General features: G+C 38.1%; 1 protein-coding gene across 1 annotated transcript; it reads left to right on the top strand.

Moving 5' to 3' along the window:
* The first annotated feature begins 16,355 nt into the window (after positions 1-16,355).
* Positions 16,356-21,975, top strand: LOC117432165 (glycine N-acyltransferase-like protein 3). Its single transcript, XM_059002151.1, has 5 exons — positions 16,356-18,423; positions 19,222-19,329; positions 19,947-20,073; positions 20,715-20,829; positions 21,226-21,975. The coding sequence occupies exons 1-5, from the start codon at positions 18,346-18,348 to the stop codon at positions 21,635-21,637; spliced, it is 840 nt and encodes a 279-aa protein (XP_058858134.1). The 5' UTR covers positions 16,356-18,345; the 3' UTR covers positions 21,638-21,975.
* Positions 21,976-24,607: the final 2,632 nt, after the last annotated feature.

Raw genomic sequence — 24,607 nt, 5'->3', positions numbered from 1 at the left:
GGCGGACGCAGGGAGGGAAGATATCCAAACAAAGCTGCTTGTGTTTGAAAAGAAATACACAAAATCCAAGAAGCAATGGCAATATTGTTAAAAGTCAAGGGTGATCCTTTATTACTTGGTAACACTGTGGTGCTCTAATTATTAGTTACACGGTAATAACACAATTATAGGTTGTTTTTATCACAGTAAAAAGCATACCCACGTGTAATAAAGCACAGTGAAAGCATAGCAAAGCAAAGATAAGCATTGTAAAGCCCGGATATGTAGGGTAAAGGATATTCAAAAACATGACAAACCAATGTAAACTATGGTAAATACACAGAATAACCACTGGAAAACTGCAAAATGACTGTGCAGATCTACTGTGTTACTGCTAAAAGGGATATTTATAGACACATGAATAGTTTTAGTATTTTATGTAGTAGTAGTAGGGGTTTACAATATAACAAAACGACTGGATCTATAATATTTGCTTGGGTTGTGCTGATTCAAGCACTTCTCAGTTATTTGTGTGACTTAACACATTTCTAAAGGAATATGCTGTGGCTTGTATTGAAGTTTTATTTTGCCTTTGATTTAAAAACTAAAAGGCATTCCTCAATTCAGAACTGCTCCCCACAGTCGCTAATACTATTCTTTGGTTTCATTCTGTCAGCCATGAATGACAGAATGCATTTAGATTTTTAAGGCACTGTGTATAGCCAGTCTGTGTGTGTGTGTGTGTGATTGATATGCTATAATAAACTGTGGAGTCAATACCGAAAGAACAGTGGAACAGTTACAGGACACACTCCTTTATTACATGATTATTGTGATAATACACTTGACATACCTGTACACAGTGGGACTACATTTAGCACAGACAGCTGGAAACTCAGCCAAAGATTCTGCATATAAATGACTCAGCAGGCAGGGTAAAGAATCCGATTGACAGAGCTGGCCTCCTGCAGTCCTACTGATGTCACACTGTGCCACCTGGTGGAGTAACTGAAAGTTGCAACACAGGCACGAAAGACCAGAGCATCATTACTTTCAGCTAGGGAACCCCTAACTTGACAATCGTTGCATTAACCTTTTGTGTTTTTTTGTTATTGATCGTTTGCAATGTAAGACCATTTGTAAGGCAATGCCCTTGGCTGCACAGGATCACAGTAATAGAGTGATTGTTCCTCCTATCACAGATCTGTGATCAGTGTCCCTCCACTACCTCGCACTTAACTGTTCCATTTCCGTTTTCAAACTTATTTCCGTTTTGGAATTTGTTTGCAAGTTGCTAATTTTGTATTTGTGTGTCGCTATCTTTTTGTTTGCATGTTGTTATCTTTTTGTTTGCATGTTGCTATCTTTTTGTTTGCATGCTGCAAACTTATTGTATGTTTGTAAGCCGATACATTATTTATTTGTAAGTCGCTCACATTTAGTTTGTATGTCGCTAGCATTTGATTTGCTTGTGTTTTGCGCTTCAGGGCCACCGTAACAAACACAGGTTTAGTTTACTCATTTATTTTTAGGAGGAGTAACGCTGTGTATATGCAATATTCTAGACACCTTTAAACTCAGCTCCCTGAAGCTATTCCAGGCATCTTTATGTTAACCGCTATCAAAGTGTACCTGCACTGAAGCAGAGCAAGGATGAGACACATGACAAGCGCACCAGTGGCTCTGTTTCAAAGGGATGGTAACGCATCCCCTGTCCTTAAGGATCGTTTTCTAAGATCATGGCTGTTTGAGAAGACTGGTGTTATAAAGAGGAGGCTCTGATCAAGCTCAAATAAACACAAATACTGACTGATGGTCATTTTCGAAAGACCTCACCCACAAGCCTCAATTTGACATGTTAAATATTGATATGGTTTTCCTCAGAGGTCCCCAATCCAAGTGCTTGAAAGAAACGATCATAACTTCAGTTTATAAGGAAGTGCAACCAAGCAAAAGTTTAGCTTCGCTATTTGAAAAAAAGTTGCAAATCAACATTTAAATTCGCCACATATATATGTATGTATATATATAACATTACATGGTGTAATAAAAGCAATTGCACTGTAATGGTAGATAGGAATCACTACTGTATGTGTGGAGTATACATTGCAGTTCAAGGTCCCAATAATCCAGCTATCACTGGAATTGTACCTAAATTCTGGTTTAACTTCAATACAAACGCAATTCACAGGCCAGCTAATTCAATGAGAATTAGGGGATAATGCTGAGTGAATGCACTAACTTCATCAGTCTCTGCTGCAGTATGTTCTGAAAACAATAGCTTTCGATTGCACTTAACACCAGAAGAACCAAGGTTATAAAACTGAACTGGAATTATTACATTATTGGATTTAGAAGCCTCTCTGTGCTTCGTATGTTTTACTGCACTGTAAAAATTAGCTTCACTGCAGCTCTTTACAGGGGCTATAGCTAACATAACCATTCAATAACCTCAGCTCGTGTGCACTGTAGATATACCTGCTGGCACTGTGTCTTGCTTTCATGTAGTCCGTTACTGTTTTATTTCCTAAGTCATTTTTCCTTCTGCAGTGTCTTCAAGGTCAAAACATGTGTCTGGCAGCAAAGAATGTCAGTCATCAGAGGAAAAGCAGCTGGTTGGACAGGAGAGATTGCAGTGAATGAATGGGGCCATTTCAATGACCTAGGCAGTGCAAGACTACGAGAAAGTAAGACAAACGCAATGAGCTTTCACTAATCTAGTATGGTACTCTATATATATATATATATATATATATATATATATATATATATATATATATATATATATATATATATAAGCTATAACTACCATACACCTATTTGACTTTAGTTACTGCAGATGTTAACCTGCTTTCTATATGAGAGTGAATAAGTCCTATTGAATTAGAGTACAATTAGCGTATACAGATAGAGATATGCCGTCATGCACACAGAAATCTACTGTTACTCACCAGATTTAAGGGTTTTATTCCACACTGTACTTATAATGAAATGTACTACTCTGGAACATTGATTAAAGACTCATGTGATGCTGTGTCTTACTATCCAGGAGTTTATATGGTTTTATTATATACAGTATTCAGCTTGAAATTGTGGCATCAAAAGTCGCACTAAAAGTTTGATTGAGAGTCATCACTTTTGAAACTCTGTGAAACACCAGTAAGTTAAAGATACAGATGTAGCTGTCAATGTACCTCATGCTGTTCTGCAGTCCCACTCTAACTGAAACTGGCTTGACAGAGGGAGATGCCAATCTTACATGTCACTGAATACATTTCTGGGACTCGCATGACACATTATTCACCCTTCTTGTAATTCTGGTAAGTCTTTTGAAGTGACCTCACAGATGCCATCATGCTAGTTCTGCAAATACTGTTTAAATGACAGTGGTCCTCTCAATCAACCTCCCTTCACAAAGGGCTTGCTTTCTGCCTGGTTGGCTATATTTAATTCTCCTTCTTGTCAGAGATAGGGCTCGATAAGGCAGCTTCCAAGAGGCTGCTGGTCTATGCAAGCCCTAACAAGTCCATACAAACTCTCACAGTGCTCTGCCAAAGGCTGAATGAAATACTGGCATAGTAACTTCAACAGGGCACAGGAGAAGGGAAAGTGGAAAGTGCCAATTCACAGTACACAAATCATGCACAAGAAAGGGGGCTGTTACTGGTACAGGGTACGGGTTCGTTCAGCATGTATATTACTATGGGCAGAGTTCAGATAATTACAGGTTCACTCCAGTGCCCTCCGTTTATAACGCTGTAGTGGGAGCTGTAGCTGAGGGACTGTGCTATTTGTGTTGTGCTATTCTACAGTGGAATGGCGTCACAGGGCAAACAGAAGCCATGACCTTACTGCTTTACAACCACTGCACATTACTTGAGTGATTGTGTTACTGACTGACTCCTTTCATAAGTCAACATCCATTGCAGTCATTGTCTTACTCATTCAGTTACCAGTCACTTTCAACCACACATAGACAAATCAGTAGTGGAAAGATGCACCCACTATCACACCCCCTTCAAACTCTCTGAAGCACTTCTACTTGGTTTGCAGCTAACTAACTGACAGTTCTAGGACTTGTATAGCGTAGATCACATGACACTTTACATAGTTCAGCTCTGCCTCTCGCTGTGCCTGCTTCTTTTCTAATAGTTATTTTTAAAGTAAGTTTATACAGTTCAGCGAGTTTATGTTTGGATCCAGGGCACCTCGAGGGGAAATCAAGTAGAAAGAACTGCTGTGAAACACAATCCAATTAATCATGAAAATTACAAGACAAAAAACACAGCCATCCGTTATAAAGACCGCCTTTCCCTGTCATGCCTGTCATAAGTTGCGACAGTCAAAATTTACGGCCGTATTTGATTAATATGAAAACGAAAATTCTGCTGACATACTATACACGAGTCAAAGGTCGCTGAGACAGCTGACAATGGTGCAATACTTGTCTTTGAGCACAGATAGTGACATTTTAAATAATATTGTGTTTGCACCAATAAGAAATTCCTTAGAATTCCTTGTTTTTATTGTAAAGTGACCCTGCCTGAACTTTGAGAATAAAATCTCGATCAGTATATTAAAGTTTATTGTTTGATACAAGACAAAAAAAGAAAAAAAAAACTGTTGTTGTTATAATAAATCATGATGGCTTGTTTTGTGGTTGCACTGATGAAATCATTTGTGGAAACCCTTGTTTACTTGAATCCTATACATTTGCATACTTGTAGGCAAATAGTTAAAGGAAGGAATATCAATATTTGATTATAGTTCTGCTTTCATGTTTTTGTAGGAAGTTAGAATGAACTCAGAAGTGCTCATTTAAATGACGTGTTTGCATGTCAGTGCTGTCTCTGAATTAGTTGTGAAAAAAAGAACTTACATGAAATGGGACAAAACAGAAGTGGTTTAGTGGTTCAAGCTAAGGGTTGCAATGCAGGAGGATGGGCCTCATTGGATTTTTATTGTAGTAATGTTACAGTAAAACAGATTATCTGGACCATGATTATCCAAGCACCTCTTATCTGAACATCCCCTTGTTAACCTGTCATGTTGTGTTGTGTGCTGTGCTCTTCTGCCCTGTTTGCAAAGAAAATGCAAGAACAATTCGATTATCAGAACAACTTGATTATCAGAACAACTCGATTATTCGAATTCCCCCGGTCTTACTTAGTTTGGATAATAGGAGTTTTACTGTACGTGGGTCAATAAATCAACACCAGGATTAATGAAGAGCTAAAGAGCGGCGGTATTAACATTTTGTTGTTTTGTTATTTGGTACCTTTTTAAAGCCACACAAAGTAATTCGAATGGGAGTGGAGTGTGGATTTGCCACTGAAGAACATTTGCAATTTGAGTTTTGAAAATAAACTTCTCTAGCGGATATCAATCTCCGTGTAGACAAAACATGAACCGAGGAGAGGAAGAGTTTCCAAAATGCATGTTAGTCATTTGAAATGAGTCACCAAAACTCAGCGAGAAACAAAAGCGCAATACAAAGTAAATTGTGTTCTATCAAAAGAGGCCATTGTACTTTATATAGTTTACCTCTTGATGAAGAGATTCGAATGTGATTCTTTATTTGAACGCTGAGGAAACGCCATGTCTACACATCGTAAATCTGCTTTGTATTGAGTTTGTTGGGGGTCTTTTTTTTTTTTTATAATAAATCTTGCTTAGAGCTTGAAAGGCATACCATTTTATAGGTTAGCCAAGTCAATTTCTGCTGAACTGGAGTTTCATGTAAAGATGATTTAGTGCTAGAATGCACGTGTTTAAAATCCATAGTGGCTTGTGGCTGCAGTGTGCTTGAGTGTAGGAACAGAAGGGGAAGAGTTTAAGAGATATTTAAATGACCTTCTACTGCAAAGAAGACGAAAAACAAAACAAACGATAGGTTTCCCTGAAGAATGGCTTCGGAATTAGGTTGAAATGTGAACTTTAAATGGTTGTCCTCTCACGTCTGGACCAAGAAGACATATTCAGCAAGTAATCGAGCAGTGTCCTCTATGAGATGACACTAATCTAGTGACGAGACACCTTTACGCATTCTGCATTGTCAGGGATCCCCTGCAGTGGTCATTTTCAAACCGGCACAGACCCTGCAGGGTTACAGCAAAACACCACAACTATGCTATGAAATCCCATATGCTAGAAGAAGAACAAAGGGCCCTCTTTTCAACCATGCCTCGATCTATACAGCCCCGTACATATTTATATATACAGAGATCATTTTCCAAGCCACAATTCATGCACATGCTGCACAATTTCTCCTGCATCACAGAAATGCGACTGCAGGGTTTAAACTATGGATTTTTTTTTTTAAAGGAATACTGCAACGGTGACATCATCACAATTCAACCACGAGAGAAGACGACTGGTTCAGAGATAAGACCGTTGGATAGTTACTGCTGAAGTGCCTGCCTGTTTCTCTGATGTGTTTAAACTACTTACACTTTTTTACAAGAAGTGTACAATAAGCAAAATCACAAATTATACCTGCTGGCGAAAAAATAAATGAATGGACCAGTGACAGTTAAATCATCATTTTATAATTGGAACTGTCTATATCATGCCCTATAAGCAAGGAGGATGCAAACATGAAATGACACATAGGGTTCTATTGCAGGTACAGTATACGGTAAGTCTACAGTAAGCAGCACACATACGTTACTGCATTTGATCTCCAGAGAGTTCCCCAGAGCTGCAATGAAAGTCAGGTGAGTGATAAAATGCAGCAGTTTGCTAGTGGTCTGTAAGTAGGATTCTTATCTGATTAGGAGCTGCTAGAAATATTTAACAGATATTGCCCAGAGGTTTGCTAGCTATGAGATTTATTTGAGATTCCTTTGTCACTTTGTGCTACTGCAGTCTATTCTCAAACTTTCACTAAACACTGGATATTAACAGCTCATCACATTCAAATAAAACACTAGTTCTGTTATGTAATTGGAACATCCATTTTCGAGCCACCAATAAAATAAACATTAATACCGTTTTATTTTCCTATTTTACTGTGTTTTTTGTTTTTTTTTGTTTTACATATATACTTTGCTTACAGAAGCTGTACAGTTTTAATTTCACACAGTCTCCTTGTCAAACACCTCTTAATTATGAAACTGGAACAGAAAACTGTACAGAGAGGCATTCATTAGAAACAATTTTAAATAATGGAAAATAACTGCACCAAGGCAATTCTGAGCAGACTTTTTGCATGACGGCAGAAGGCAGAGGAATGTGTGTGTGTCTGGTTTTGGTCTCTGCGAGTGAGGAAGAGGAGATAACGTTTTGTGGGATAGTGTCGAGCCAGCACATTGTGGCAAGGGCTTACTGACTGGGGAGTGGAAGGCCACTGGAGCACATACCCCATCCTTACTCTACTACTGCACATGGTTAACTGTTCCTCTGCCTCACAGATGGTGCAGAGCTTGTGCTCTCCTAAAGATCCACTGCACTGCAGCTTCTAAAGCACTGAACTTGTTTGATTTGATTAAAAACACTTCATGCATGCTTTACTGATGCTTAAAGGTAATTTCCTTGTTCTGTGACAATTCTGTAACCATCGCTTGACACTGCACTATATTTTACCACCAATGATTGCAACATAATTACTTTTATTCCTGCTTCAGCTGCTGCATTAGCAGAGGATGACATGCAAAAAGAACAATTCGGCTACAAAATGCCACCCACGGGCCTGCCCTGTGGTGCCGGGAGAAGGTCATGCTTGCTAATGGCTGTGAAATGCAACCTCTCAAAGTCGAAAGAACAAATTTAAAACAGTGCGCCTTTAAGACAATCTTCAATGGGTAGCAGATGATGAGAATGCAATCAAAAGTATTGCCATCCATCGCAAGAGCAGAGAAAGAGCCCTGGAAAAGTTCAAAATAAAGAGGAAAATGAAAATGCAGAACTTGGTATACTTACAGCGGTCCGGGATGCTGTGAATGATAACGGGTGTCTTCATGGCACAATAAAGTTGACTGCAGCACTGCCTCTCGAAACAGAATGACATTGTTAGCTCGCTTGCTCTCCCTCCTCTCTCTCTCCCTCCTCTCTCTCTCTCTCTTTCTCTCCCTCCCTGGCAGCTCAAACTGCACTGCTCAGCAGACTTCCCCATTGCCGCAGCACTGACTGCATGAGCTCTGCATATCCGTGTGTGCCATGACTTTTAAAGGGGAACGCAACCTCTGGGGTCACTGTGCATATCTCACGTGTTCACAGGAGAGCACCAAGCTACACCAAGGGGGAGCCTTTTTAATGCGGGACACTAAATGTCTTAGTTTAATGGGTTGCACTCATTTCACTTGGCTTAAAATCATTTAACCCTTTCCAAAGTTGCATGGTATATCAGATCTAATCATTAGCAGTAATGGCCTAATCTTATCATTCAAGCCGAATTGGCTACTTATCTGAATAACAAGAATCTCGGCTAAAACTACATTCTCCTCAGTCGAGGTAAGAGCTAACACACTAGCATAGCATAAATATACTGTGTGAAGGATGTACATTGCACATTCCATGAAGCACAGGCCATTGTGACCTACATCCAAAGGATGTTGCATAGATTCCCAATATATGTGGTTCTCAAGATATAACCTTCAGAATATATAGAACAGTGGCTCTGATGAACAAATGATTCATTTTCCCAGCCAATCAGAGGTCATGTTTCATCACAATTGGGTGAGTGGTTCTCCAGATTAAAATGCAGCTGTTCGAGGGACTAGACCTATACACCCTGGACCAGAATAAATTTCTGACGTTCAGTTCAGGAGATAATCATACAAGAAAAACAAGGTTCTTTACAACGTTGCAGCTCCAGCGTTATCTCACCCCAGGTATACAGCATAATCAGAAAACCTCACATGCAGTAAGGATTTACTACCAGCTGGTTCGCTCTTGGACTTTAAAAGACAGAAAATAATTTTTGTGGAAGGTGAAACCAACACACAAATACAAATACGGTAGCAACAGACATGCCAAAAATGTACATATACATTTTACTATATAGACACGCCAAAAATGGCTGATGCAAGAAAAATTTGAAGATTCTCTAATCTGCAATCTAAGCAAATGTATGTGTGGCCACATGACCTGTATATACTGTGTGAAAGCCATGTGCAACTATTCAGCAACAGTGTATATGAAAAATGCTTCTTTCATTGCTTTCAAATCAAAGGAAGGATAAAAGTACTTGTACAATCTGTTGCGTAGGACTACAACCAGTCACTGATATTTGATATTTAAAACAGTCATTATTTTATAGTGTGCAGTAGCTACAAAAAGCCTTTTGTTGTAGCTACTGTATCATGTTTAAGAGCATAAATAAAAGCATCAACTCAATTATACTTGAAGTAAGTTGTAACTAAGTCACCTGTATCCCGCAATGATGTCCAACAGAAGAAGTATCACTCTTATTTATGACACTATTCCACAGTATAGCCTTCTGTGCTCTCTGCTCTTCCAGGGAGCAGTCAGTCAGTCCAGTGAGCCCGCAATGCACAAAGGATCTGCTGACAGTAATCTATTACTCAGAGCCAATTGTAGAAGGGAATGGCCTTTTTTAAAAGTATCATATGTTGTTTTTTTTTACACTAAAGTGTAAGTCGCATTACATTTAAATGCCTTTGTTTTTTTATGATGCCTGCAATTCTAACTGCAATTACTAAAATACTGTATTTTTTTAAAATAAATCTGTTAAATTGCCTGCTAGAGATATACTTAATACAGGGCAGATCAGATGTTACGGGTGCTTACTGTAGACACTTTGGTTGATCTAGCCTACATTACATATGTCTAAGGCATGACAGTAGAACGGAAAAGCAGCTCCTGAGCTCAAAGTCGAAGCCGCGTAATACAGACTTATCAAAAAAATCACACTATTTAAGCACAAAATTTGAGTAACTGCAATAAGAACAGCTATGAGTGACTGCAAACATTAAAAAAACAAAGAAAATAATTGACATTTATACAGCGGTTATGATCGACCTGTCTTGTAAACGCTAATGTTAAACTAAAGCGTGAGATGACGCCTGTTTTCGAAAAAGTCAGGTGGTTATTTAGTGAGTCTGGCATGAGGGGGGTAGGGTAACACGACATCATGTGACAGAAAAGGAAGAGAAGTTATAAACAGCAGCATCATGAGACTCAAAGAGAAGCGAGCAGGCAGCGGATAGATATTTAGGTAGTTGACATTTCTACTTTTGAGGAGACTGTGTGTACCGTGATGAGAATGACATAAAAACAAAAGCTTGGAATTAGGGAACTTGAGAACAGTGATCCGATCTCTTATTTAACTCACTGCATTCCATTTATTGCGTGGGCTCCACTGAGCAGGGCTGCCCCAGCCTTGGAATTAAAGTGGTAGTGCCCCACAACTCTTCAATTTTATACTGATACACAGTGTGATTCTTTGGTGTCCATTGCTGATATTCATGTGCAGCACAAATACTTGTTTTTACATTTTTACACGTGTTTCTTTGTTTGACTCTGTGTAAGCTTATGAGGCTTATAACTCATGAATGCCTTCATATGTAAATGTGTATGCAGCTTAATACACAGTTACAGATTTTTATATATACAAAAAAATGTGCTGAGTTCGACAAATACGCTCAGAGTTTTATCATGACCTAATAAGGCAGCAATTTGAAAACTGTATGGGACACAGCAAGGGCTGGTGAAATATGTGTGAGGTTTTTAACATGAAGTACTGAGAGACGTCCTACAGTGACTGCAATACCCATCTCTTTACACTGTGCCTTCTGAATCACTGTTAAAGCGTGCCCGAGACTGATAAAGCTCTGGCAGCTTTCGACAGGACCTGATACACTGACTTAAGAAGACGGTTGCAATCGTGTTGACCAGTGCTGGCAGCAGATTGTGGAACTTCCATTCACTGCAAGCTGCACCCATTCTCTGAGTCATACTAAGACAATTCAACTGCTGCAAAACATATGTTTTCTATTAAAACAGTTTGCTTTTCAGGGGCTAGGGTTAGAACACTCACCCCAGGACAGCCACGTTCGGTTATGGCGTACTAAAATACAATTAGACAATTTTCAACTTGAAGCCTTTGCAAACGTTTCTGTGCAGTAATGGTGCAGAGAAGGAGGTAGAGGATCCTTTTGACAGACTCATCTTCTCAGACATGCTCAAATGGTGTTTTCATAATGGGGCCCAGCAAACAAACACAGCACAGGCTCTTAATGGATTATCACTTCATCCCTGAGTCCGAGCACTGAATACAGCTAAGAGCTTGCACATCATAGGGAATGGGAGCCTTTCTTGTGAGCATGCTTAGAAAATCGTGTCGTCATTAACAGACAATATGCAGAACCCCATATATTTCTGTATTTAGATGCTACTCCGCCCCAAGAGTGAACATAGAATGCTATACAGTAAAAGCAAACTGAGAAAAAAAAAAATTTCATATAAGTAAACCAAAATTAAGTTTGATACCAGTTTCATCTCACTGATAAGAGAGGCAGAAACCAAAGGCACTGTATCAACTTACATCAATCAACTGTCACAGGAACTGGACATTTCATAATGGTTTTTCCAGAGAGTTAATGCAGAGACAAACCCCAGAGCTGTGTGCAGGAGCCAGGGGTTTACCATGTCTGTGCCTCACTTGAACTGTGGATTCAGAGTTCTTAAATATTTATAAACTATTTTAAAAACTAAATGGGGCATTTCACTTAAAAACAGGAATCCGAGTGTGCTGGCTACTGCAATCAGTCTGAGGGGTTGTTACTGCAGTTAATCAAATATTAGGCTAATCAGGGTTTGTGAAACCAGCGAATGATTTTCTTTTTATTAGCATGCACCATCTAGTGCCGTGGTTCCCAACCATGGTCCTGGGGACCCCCTGTGTCTTCTGGTTTTCAATCCAACTGAGCTCTCAATTACTTAACTACACCCTTAATTGAACTGATTATTTGCTTAATTAGACCTTTAATTGTTTTCAGCTCTTAACAGCTGCATATTTCAAGTTAGCTGTAACATTTTAAGCAACTTGAACTCTGCAGCTGTTTAAGAGCTGAAAACAATTGAAAAGGTCTAATTATGCAAATAAATAATTGAGAGCTCAGTTGGAATGAAAACCAGCAGACACAGCGGGTCCTCAGGAACGGTGTGGTGCACAGCAAAACAAAATGTAACTTGATAGCTGGCCACTACTGGCTCGTATTTCTGTAAAACACTTTGCTGATCTAGCCTATGTTATCTATGGCAGGCAACTAGAACTGAGGAGCTTAAGAACCGATCAGAATGACTGCAAAGCCGCATAAAACAGCAAGGGGGCGCTATACACAAATCTAAGAAAAAGAAATGTGAAGCTACTTACTATTTAAGAGAATTAACATAGGATCCACTCATAGATTGTAGTTTTTAGATTGCAGGGAAAAAACACATTGTCGGCATAATGTATCTGTCTGGTGTGACTTTAAAGGAAAACCTGTCCTGGAAAGACCTGAAATCAATCTGAACTCAAGGGCTTTTAAGAGTCTCAAATGCTGCATGCACCGCACTCCTCTGCTGAGGGGAGATAATCGAGGGATTGATTTTTTTTTTTTCAGCAGACTGCTTGATTTAATCATCAGCCCAGCTAATTCTGAATGAATCAGCTAAAGCTATATGTACTACAGACCATGCATTAAAGTGCAGGAAAGAGAGGTATGTTTGCAGTACAAGCAGTGTATAGGGCAGGGTTGGACAAAATCATAGGAATACTGGTCAGCTGAGCTATTGAAGGCTATACCTCGTGATTCTTTTGATGGGAGCAGTTTCTGCTGATATGTTACTCTTCACATGCTGTGGGTGTCTACTTTTTCATGATACTGGTAACTCTGATTTGGTAATCTGCAAATCTGTAACTGAATGCATTTTCTATCAAGCATGTCCATCTGCACACCTTAAAAAGAACACTGGATAATAGAATCACAAATGGGATTCTGAAGGTGCCTTCTGCACAGATGACATCACAATGCATTACCGTGATCAATAGAAGCATTTCTTCTTTTATCTTACATCTTTAAGACTATCCTGTGTACTGTGCATCTGAAGTGCAACATGTCTAATTCAGTGAAATTAGCTTTGCTAGTCGATACCCTGATGCACTATTCTTCCGCTTCAAAAGAGAAGACAGATGCATTATAATTGGCCTGCCCTCTCAGTAATTGCAGGCTGCACGGGAGGTCCCGTGATTAATATGCGTGTGCAGTGTTAATTAAAGGGTCTATGTCAACCAATAGATGCTTCTATTGATCACAGTAATGCACTGTGATGTCATCTGTGCAAAAGGCACCTTCAGAATCACTTAAAGGAGGGAGAAAATCCCATTTGTGATTCTATTATCCAGTGTTCTTTTTTTTTTTTTTTTTAAATGATTAAATGATACAATGCTGATAACACAGTTGGGGATTGACTGGCAAAAAATATACACCATCTATATTGGAAATATTGTACACCTCTTTTAGAATCGTTTTCATATCTAGAATTAAAGTATGCTAAAATCATGATCCAATCACTACTGTGACATTCCAGTAGGAACATCACACACTTTAAACACATGAACATACAGATACTCTCGTGTAGTGTTAAAGCTATCAGGTTTCAAAACTCTGCTGCGGAAAGGGCCCTGCTTTCATGATGTCTATGTAACGGCCGGTCACTGTGTAGCTCCACTGAATAGACGCCCTGTTTGAAGCTGTGGTCTAATTGAACACAATAAAAACCCATTTCCCGTAATGATTATTAAATCAAATGCTTGTTACAGTATTCAATTCATTGATTAGTCCAACAGTTCCTGCCAAGACCGCTCTTGTGGGCTAAAGACACACTGTTCATTGTAAAATTCTCTGAAAGTTCCTGAGTACAATATTTTTGGTGTGATTTCTATTAAGTATAGCATGACATTTCTTACACAATAATTACACCTTATTCACTTTCATTATAAAATCACTGTTATACCCTGAAGAAGACCTAAAAGAGCTACCACTGCAGAGTTATTGTAAGGGTTGCCATTGAAGATCGTTTGGCAAGGGCAAATGCCATCTGAGAAATGCATTCAATCATTTCCTTATTCAATTTCACTGTGGTATTCCTATTATGCATAGTATAACTCAGGGGAAAAGCTTCAGTATTACTGTGCAAATTTCAGCTTTCACATAGCTCTTCACCCACTGTCAATCTCAGATACTATTTCAGCTCTGTATTCTCTTTAGCAGCGGGCAGAAACCTCTCAGCTGCCCTAAAGACCTATTTTAAAGGCACTTTTTTTTGTGTGTGCATTTTTTTTAAATGTATATGCTAACATCACACTTATCAAATATAAATCTATTTAAATGAACATCTGTACTACAGAATACTATTTGATCTGTTCTGTTCTATCCCTCATAGATGTTGTATTAGATGTTGAATTGATAGAATTCAGAGGCTCCCCTGGCACATAATGACTATTGGAGGGTTACTTGACTAATTGAACTATGAACCTACTTTATTGCAGTGGTGTCAAACTCAGCCTTATATTTGATATCTGATTCGCAGTGCCAGACCCAGGATTTTCCATGGCTTAAAGCTTCAGATTGCTTTTTTACATTTCCCTACACATCTGCCTTTACCTGTGTTGGGGTAGTTGAAAAGTCACATGATCTGAATGGAATGAGGGAGGCTGGTGTGTGCTGGCATGCAGGAATCTCCAGACAAGCTCAAAGCCAAGGACAGACAGATTTAGAGAAAAGTAATAAGCAGAGCAGCAGAACCCACACTGGAAGCACTATTCAAACATTCTGAAGACACCCTCTGCTGCAAGAAAGAGGCATTGCACAGAAAGGTCGATTTAGGACATGGGGGCTCTGATTGAATACTGCAGATAGCTGATCTTGCACAAGTGGGAATCCAGAAAAGGAAGTTTTAAGTTTCAACCTACACACAAAGTATTAACTTATAATAGCCAGGTGATGTCATAATAATGTCTTACCCCTAGACATGCGTCCTTTACTATGAAGATGTGACCTAGACCCACTAATGGGGCATTTGGACTTTTTGGAATTGAATAATTCAGAGACAAAAAAAAAAAAAAAAAAAAAAATCCACAGGTGTGCCATACATCTTTGTCATATCTCAACATTTGACTGTAAAAAAATGACACTTTGACAATTTTGAATTGGGAACCGTCAAAAAGTGTAGTACACTCCACATGGGTACAACTATTTGGCAACTATTCATGTATATATGAGATATTACCTGATATAATGCCTCCCTCACTTAGCATTTTAATGATCAGATAACATGCGCAATACCTACTAAAAGCCTGTTAGGAGCTAGGCAGCATTAAAATGTAATATAATAATTAATAAGGCTGGTTGTCCGCTTATGGCGCCGGGCAGAATGCATTCTGGGTCATAAAATAAGCCACAAAGGGTACAGTAATCTATTGTCATCAATACGACTTGATATCTTTACACCATTGTTACTTGCTTTGTCAAACCTGGCAAATGTACTTGACCTTCACGCACTTGAGTTGTTTTCTGTAGTTTGAGAGTAAGGGTTTTTATTTTATTGTATTTATTTATTTATTTATCTAAAGTTCACTTATGGAACACATGCGTCTTACATTGCGACTATATCACACATACATTCGTATGCTTAAATAATAACAGCAACAATAATACAAGTGTTTTAATTACCTGTATATAATTTAAACTATCTGCCTACTAAACTTATAGTTTGAAATACTGTAGGCAGTGCATCTTGCAAAACCAAATTTCACAGACACAGAATGCATGTTTATGGCATATTTTTAAAGGTGTTGTAATTGTTTAATTCTGCACTCAGAAATCTAAAATTCTTCTTGCTCGGCTGACTTCGGAACTGCTGCTTTGCGGTTTATCAAGGAGAAATATTTCGCACTACGGCATTCTTAAAGGTGCAGTACGCAATTTATCACACAACCTCACTAAATAAAGCGAATGAAAGGTAATCAACAAAAATATACCGCTTGCCCATTTGTCATTAGGAAACTACATTGCGGTAGACAAAAAAAAAAAGTCTGAAATTATTGATAGCTGAGTAAACAGTTTAGTTAACGATTACAAAAAAATGGTACCGTTGCGTCAGAAATCTCAACACTGAATGTATCAGTGCCGTTATTTTGTTATTGTACAATTCATCCTCCTATATATATTTGCATGCTATGTTTTTTTTTAAGATTTACAGTTGAGTTCGGTTGTAAGTTAAAGCATTAAAAAAAATATAAACTTCTATGTGTTTAATATACAATGCAAGTTTGAAAACACTGCAAATTAACAATCATAAGAAATGAAGGTGAAACATAACAAATAAATCAAACATTTCGGGTAATGCAGATTCAGTTACCTTGTCACAATCGTAACTCGTCCCAGGTGCGCGGCACTGTATCTATCTTGTCCCAGCTGCTGAGAAAGTTGCAAGCAGGCTGGTCGGGCGGACATGCCTGAGTCTGCAGAGACGTGGAGTAGGCTGTACTGTATATGCGTGTTCTGTACTATGTTTGACCAGTGTTCGTATACGCAATGGTTTAAAAAAATAAAATAAAACTAAGAAAGAAAACACCTGCAACCCAAGATATTTACTCACAGTTTCTTACACGTGATGTAATATTTTCTTCCTTATTTATGCTGCGGGTTGCGGGTAGGTGGTGCTGCTCTTTTCAGGGGCAAGTTGGAACTTGTTCAAGGCTCCGGTCTACATGCCCAGGCAAGCAAGCCGCTCATTATCAGAACGCGAACTCCCCGTCCCGTGGTGTGGATTTATTGACGTGGTGCTATCCTGCGAGTCACATTCAGGCTGTACTGTATTACAGTATATATAGAATCGTGTGTTCGCAGCTGCAGCATGGGTAGTTTTTTCAGAAAGGATGGTTATTAGTTAAGCGGAATTAATTAAATGGTGCGTGCAGAAACATTAAATATATGGTTTTGCACGTAAAACCTTTAATACTTCAGCTGCAAACAACAACTTGAAAGCTTACAAAGGAAAAAGTAATTTGGGAACTTTTATTAATATCATGCCTTTTATTTAAGTTACCTTTTTAGATTGAAGTTATATCCAGCACCGTTTAGACCCAATAATACAGGACCGTTTCTATTGAGATGTTTGATTTATAAAAAATAAATAAATAAATAAATGTCACTGCAACTCAGCATTCGTTTATAACGGAGGGACCCCATTGCTGGGAACTGCAGCATCACTCAGCAATCGCTCCCTCTATGGAAATGAATTGTGGGCGTGTTTCGACACTGCTGCAGGGTCGTCTTCAAGGTGAGGGGCTTGTCGAGGCTGATTAAAAGTTGCAGATATAATTGTCGGTGCGGTTGGCCACTCACTCATCTGGTGTCCTATGATTCTTTCTAACTTAGTAGCCTTATCAGTTTTTGAGAACGTGATTCCCTAGAACCCATCGCTAATAACCACCCTGTGAAGGACCCAAATAAAACATGCATATAACCTATCTCAAAGGGAAGTTTAAATGATGGTGATAATTATAATTCAGTGTTTATTGTACAGCTTATGCTGTATCTTATCCCTGGGCTCTTAACCTACAAAGTTGTGATGTCTGTGCTTGATTAAGCAGCTTGAGCTTTCTATGCCGTCACACATGGCTTTGCATTGTGTGCAACTATTCAGCAACAATCATGAGAAAAGAGAAGGATCTCAATGACCTCACAAGGGGCATGATAGTGGCCACATGACCAAAGTATCCATCAGGACAGTCCCAGGTGTTCCCTGAATGGCAGCATTTGCAGAAAGCCACCATCAGAAAGAAAGCACGACTCCAGTTGCAAGCAGGTCATGACGGATCAAGTGTGTGTACGTGTGCAACACATTGTGACAAGCAACAGACGCCTCGTCCTAACACGAACAGAAAGAAGTGTGCTACACATATTGTATGCGATGTGGTTTATGCATGCACACTACCCTGGCATAAAATGTATTTTATGCTCGGAGCAGTAACTCCGCACCACTCAGAATAAAGAAAATAACATTTGAAACTTGTTACCCTTTTGATGATATGTAACAAAAAGTAAATTTTCATTCAGCATTTTAAACATACTGGACGTGGTTTGCTAAGTTTTCAGCTCACAAAGCTTGAGCTATTTAAATATATATATTTTTTAACTTTTCAATGAATTAAGAGTTTTGCACTTATGTAACCCCAGGTGTTATTTTCATACTGTTTTCAAGGAGGATCAACTGGATGATTCAGTTTTATTAGTTACATCATATTTTACATTTTAAATACATTTGCATGACCTGCGTGTCTAGTGTGCACGAAGCCCTATAAAGATTAACATCCGCATCCTTAGTCCAGACTCTGTCCACCTCTCAGCCGCTATGATTCTTTTGCAATCATCCCGAAAACTATCTGCTTTGAAAGATATCCTTCTTCAACAGCTGCCACACTCAATCGTGGTAAGAATAATTAAAACGATCTACTGCTGTACTGTATGTACTGGGCCGTTACCAACATTTTAAGCACTGTTTAAGGACTGCTTTTTAAACTAAAAGTGTTTTGAAAAAATTGAATAAACTAATAAACTTTCTTTAAAATAGTTGAAAAAGTTTGTGAACAGTAAACTTGATTTACGTAATTCATTCAAATTTGGGCTTTGAAAAACAGTGATAAAGAAAACAAAGGGATGTTTTTAGACAGCTGCAAACGTCAGTGTCTCTTGGTCCAGCAAGAAATGCATCAGTGGCTGCAGGTTTAAAAGTGTTATTTGTAGGGCTGTGCTGATCTTTGTACCCCTATTCGTAATTGCCTTTAAGAAGTATTTATCGGCAGGTATTAAATATTTCAAAACAAGAAAGCTGTCCTTCCTTCACCTTTACATCTGAGTACCAATCAATGTCAATTACCTACCACACTGAGTGTATTAAAAGCCGATTGGACATTTTTATTACTGTACTGACATACCAGTACGGCAGTATAAACAAAGTTTTTGTTTATGGCTTTGGTACGGTAATGTCAGAGCCTTCCGATCGGCTTTTAAAAACACTCAATGCGGGAGTTAATTGCCATTGAGTGGTGCTCGGTTGTAAAGGTGAAGTACAGCTTTTCTTGTTTTGAAATCAACACATTAATGAATCTACATTTTTTTTGCCTGTTGATAAATACTTCTTAAAGGCAATTAGAAGTATCAGCACACCCCTAGTTATTTGTTTGGATGGTGTATATTTATTACACTCATTTTGTCTTGCGATCCGCAGGTTTACGGGGCTGTTGCTCAAATTCGCCATGGTAACGCATGTAATCTTGAGGTGTGCGTGGATTCTTGGCCTGCCTTCAAAACTGTAGTCTGTCGACGTCAAAGAAAGGTACTATACTAAGCTAAAAAAAAAACCCTTTTAGGATTAAACACATAACAATGTCAAACACTGAAAGTATGAGTCTATCTGCTAGGTCTGTCAGGGACAATTAAAGGACATGTTTATGGCATGTTGAATGACTTTCAAATAAAAAGAGTCAAGCCATGGTCCCTGTTCTATTGTACAGCTACGTTCTGCATCACCTCGAATTTTAGGATTGAGACATCATTAAAAAAAATACTATATAAGAACATAATTCTGATCTTTTATTTAGCATCATGTAATCAAATAAACTGCCCAATTATATTGCAAAAATCTACTGGAAGCCATAACAGTAGTTCAGTATTTCATGTTAGATTTTGAAATGTTACGTTTTTCAATTTGTGCCAGTTTTTCATTAAGTATGAAAACTACAAAGCGGTTTGTAATTCAGTATGTTAACACAACATTATTCATCAGCTTTCATTGACTTTATGAAGCAAAATGTGTTCATTCTATAGGCTGCTGCAAAACTTTTGACCATTGCTCTAAGTACTATATAGTAACATGATTTTCTGTAAACAGTACCTGTGCTTGAAATGTTAATAGTTCTAGTTTATTGATAGCTTTTTCTGTCTGTTTCTAAGGCCATACAAGATCCTCATAATCCATTTTCTAATCTATACACACTGTTCACCAAGGATGTGGCCAGTCTGAGGACAATGCTGAAGGACAAGACAGTAATCAACTGGAAGCAACCCTGTCATTTCCTAGGTATAGCATATGGAAATTCTTAACTATAAAATATAACTAGGGTTTGAAGTTTTCAAGTTTTAGTTTTGAACACATGATGTCTCTTTAATCTTATTTTAAGATGATTCCGTTTCCTAATTAATCTCAGAAAAGGCTTAATTACAAAACAATGTCACTTGTTTTTACCTTCATATCTTGACTGAGCCTGATTCTGTTTCGCATAATTTTTATTTCAAATGTTAATTGCTCATTGCTGATTGCATTTCATTTGTGCAGTCACCTAGTTTATCGTTGTGCTTTTGTTATTTTCAATCATTTAACAGTTGTCCTGACAAATGTTCTTTTCAGCATAAAATACCTAGTACTGCGTGTACACTGACTGCAAGTCCATCATTTAAAATCTCCTTGATTTGTAGCAGAGAAAAAAGATCTTAAACAGTCTTTAATTAGTAGTTTTCTCTTTATTAGGATGCAGAGACAGCTTAACAACTACAAACATTTAAAGGGAGGTAGAGATTTGGTAAAAAAATCTGATCAAATGTAATTGACTTGTGGTTATCTTTCGCTTTCATATTTTGGCAGTGGTTTCATAATTTTGCACCCCACTGTACCCTATTGTAAAATGTGTGATAACAAGCCGTTTTCTTATTATCCTTACAAAGCTTTTCCAAGCTCTCTCTTTGATGCCGTCCAGGGAGAAAAACAGAAAATAGATCATATGATTGATCCCAGTTGCATTTTAATTCATCATGATCCACAAAGTCTTCCAGATGTGAGGTGGGTACTGCTCTGCTTTACAATGTGATTTGTGATGATGCTATTCATCCCCATTGCATGTGGAAGCAATGACACATGACAAGGCATTGGTTGTACTGCTGCAGGTGCGTTGTGAGGCAGGAGGCACAGCCGAGTAAAACATAACACCTAATTATTATTTATAAAATGGCTCATTATTATTTTGAAAGTGTGATTTTTTTTTCCTGATTGGAATAAAACCATTGCTTGCACACGTTTTAAGCATATGGCAGTTCACAGCACATCAGGATGTGAGATGTTTCCAAGCCTTCTGTAATTGTTGATAAATCATGCATCCTTATATGTTAACAAACCATTGCATATCATACAATATTCATTCTTTTTTCCAATACTTTGTCTTTATCCTTTATGTTGCAGGACTGACGTGGCGCCAAGAATATCGAGCCTTAGAGTTACTCACGCTGAGATAGTGAACCAAAGTGTGAAATATGGCGGTAGTGAACACAGCCTTAATTATATAAAGACCTGCATCCAGAACCTTCCAAGTTGCTGTATCCTGGATGATAATGGCAGCCCCATCTCCTGGGCTCTGCTTGATGAAAGCTGTGCCATTCGAATGGTATTCACATTACCTGAGTATCGTAGGGTCGGTTACATGAAGGTGGTCCTTGCTACACTTGCAAGGAAAGTACACATGATGGGCTTTCCAGTCCACCTCAGTGTTGAAGAAAATAACACAGCCTCATTACATGCATGTAAGAGTATGGGCTTCACATTATATCCAGATTTATATTTAACGTTTAAACTAATTCCAAGTAGTTTACCCTGAAGCAGTGCTGTGCAAGACAATATAAGAAGATATTGGAAAACAACATTTTATGTGTTTAAGTGAATGTAACTTTTTTTTGGCAGAATTGTTTAAATGTACTGCAACATGTGCACATGCATTACAATCCAATAAAGACAGTTTAGAGATACAACTTGTTCCATTATTTATGTTGCTAAAGAATTTATTTAATAAAAGCCAGTGTGGGTGTGGGAAGCTAACAAATGCTATGTCAAATAAAACAAAACAGTACGGAGTTAATTCAGGATAAGAAAAAAACGACATTATGAAACAAACAAAAACAAAGTAACTTGTCAGTGACTAAATATTTTACGGTAAAGAAGCGGCACTGTGACACGTCTACTCTGTCCCAATTTTTTTATATAAATATTGTCCCTCATGCAAAACAGAAAAAAAATTCACAGAGGTTTACAATTCTGTTCAATCCACGCGTCGCGCATTTTCTGCTGAATTATTAACTTGTATTTTTTAAGCGTACCTATTAAAACCTTTTGCGTGTTACATCTTTGTCATATCTCAACATTTGACTGTAAAAAAATGACACTTTGACAATTTTGAATTGGGAACCGTCAAAAAGTGTAGTACACTCCACATGGGTACAACTATTTGGCAACTATTCATGTATATATGAGATATTACCTGATATAATGCCTCCCTCACTTAGCATTTTAATGATCAGATAACATGCGCAATACCTACTAAAAGCCTGTTAGGAGCTAGGCAGCATTAAAATGTAATATAATAATTAATAAGGCTGGTTGTCCGCTTATGGCGCCGGGCAGAATGCATTCTGGGTCATAAAATAAGCCACAAAGGGTACAGTAATCTATTGTCATCAATACGACTTGATATCTTTACACCATTGTTACTTGCTTTGTCAAACCTGGCAAATGTACTTGACCTTCACGCACTTGAGTTGTTTTCTGTAGTTTGAGAGTAAGGGTTTTTATTTTATTGTATTTATTTATTTATTTATCTAAAGTTCACTTATGGAACACATGCGTCTTACATTGCGACTATATCACACATACATTCGTATGCTTAAATAATAACAGCAACAATAATACAAGTGTTTTAATTACCTGTATATAATTTAAACTATCTGCCTACTAAACTTATAGTTTGAAATACTGTAGGCAGTGCATCTTGCAAAACCAAATTTCACAGACACAGAATGCATGTTTATGGCATATTTTTAAAGGTGTTGTAATTGTTTAATTCTGCACTCAGAAATCTAAAATTCTTCTTGCTCGGCTGACTTCGGAACTGCTGCTTTGCGGTTTATCAAGGAGAAATATTTCGCACTACGGCATTCTTAAAGGTGCAGTACGCAATTTATCACACAACCTCACTAAATAAAGCGAATGAAAGGTAATCAACAAAAATATACCGCTTGCCCATTTGTCATTAGGAAACTACATTGCGGTAGACAAAAAAAAAAAGTCTGAAATTATTGATAGCTGAGTAAACAGTTTAGTTAACGATTACAAAAAAATGGTACCGTTGCGTCAGAAATCTCAACACTGAATGTATCAGTGCCGTTATTTTGTTATTGTACAATTCATCCTCCTATATATATTTGCATGCTATGTTTTTTTTTAAGATTTACAGTTGAGTTCGGTTGTAAGTTAAAGCATTAAAAAAAATATAAACTTCTATGTGTTTAATATACAATGCAAGTTTGAAAACACTGCAAATTAACAATCATAAGAAATGAAGGTGAAACATAACAAATAAATCAAACATTTCGGGTAATGCAGATTCAGTTACCTTGTCACAATCGTAACTCGTCCCAGGTGCGCGGCACTGTATCTATCTTGTCCCAGCTGCTGAGAAAGTTGCAAGCAGGCTGGTCGGGCGGACATGCCTGCGCCTGCAGAGACGTGGAGTAGGCTGTACTGTATATGCGTGTTCTGTACTAATGTTTGACCAGTGTTCGTATACGCAATGGTTTAAAAAAATAAAATAAAACTAAGAAAGAAAACACCTGCAACCCAAGATATTTACTCACAATTTCTTACACGTGATGTAATATTTTCTTCCTTATTTATGCTGGGGGTTGCGGGTAGGTGGTGCTGCTCTTTTCAGGGGCAAGTTGGAACTTGTTCAAGGCTCCGGTCTACATGCCCAGGCAAGCAAGCCGCTCATTATCAGAACGCGAACTCCCCGTCCCGTGGTGTGGATTTATTGACGTGGTGCTATCCTGCGAGTCACATTCAGGCTGTACTGTATTACAGTATATATAGAATCGTGTGTTCGCAGCTGCAGCATGGGTAGTTTTTTCAGAAAGGATGGTTATTAGTTAAGCGGAATTAATTAAATGGTGCGTGCAGAAACATTAAATATATGGTTTTGCACGTAAAACCTTTAATACTTCAGCTGCAAACAACAACTTGAAAGCTTACAAAGGAAAAAGTAATTTGGGAACTTTTATTAATATCATGCCTTTTATTTAAGTTACCTTTTTAGATTGAAGTTATATCCAGCACCGTTTAGACCCAATAATACAGGACCGTTTCTATTGAGATGTTTGATTTATAAAAAATAAATAAATAAATAAATGTCACTGCAACTCAGCATTCGTTTATAACGGAGGGACCCCATTGCTGGGAACTGCAGCATCACTCAGCAATCGCTCCCTCTATGGAAATGAATTGTGGGCGTGTTTCGACACTGCTGCAGGGTCGTCTTCAAGGTGAGGGGCTTGTCGAGGCTGATTAAAAGTTGCAGATATAATTGTCGGTGCGGTTGGCCACTCACTCATCTGGTGTCCTATGATTCTTTCTAACTTAGTAGCCTTATCAGTTTTTGAGAACGTGATTCCCTAGAACCCATCGCTAATAACCACCCTGTGAAGGACCCAAATAAAACATGCATATAACCTATCTCAAAGGGAAGTTTAAATGATGGTGATAATTATAATTCAGTGTTTATTGTACAGCTTGTGCTGTA

This window comes from Acipenser ruthenus, chromosome 27, assembly GCF_902713425.1.
Source record: "Acipenser ruthenus chromosome 27, fAciRut3.2 maternal haplotype, whole genome shotgun sequence".
NCBI classification, from domain to species: Eukaryota; Metazoa; Chordata; class Actinopteri; order Acipenseriformes; family Acipenseridae; genus Acipenser; species Acipenser ruthenus.
Note: the sequence above shows the minus strand (reverse complement) of the source record. Positions and strands in the feature narration are given on the sequence as shown.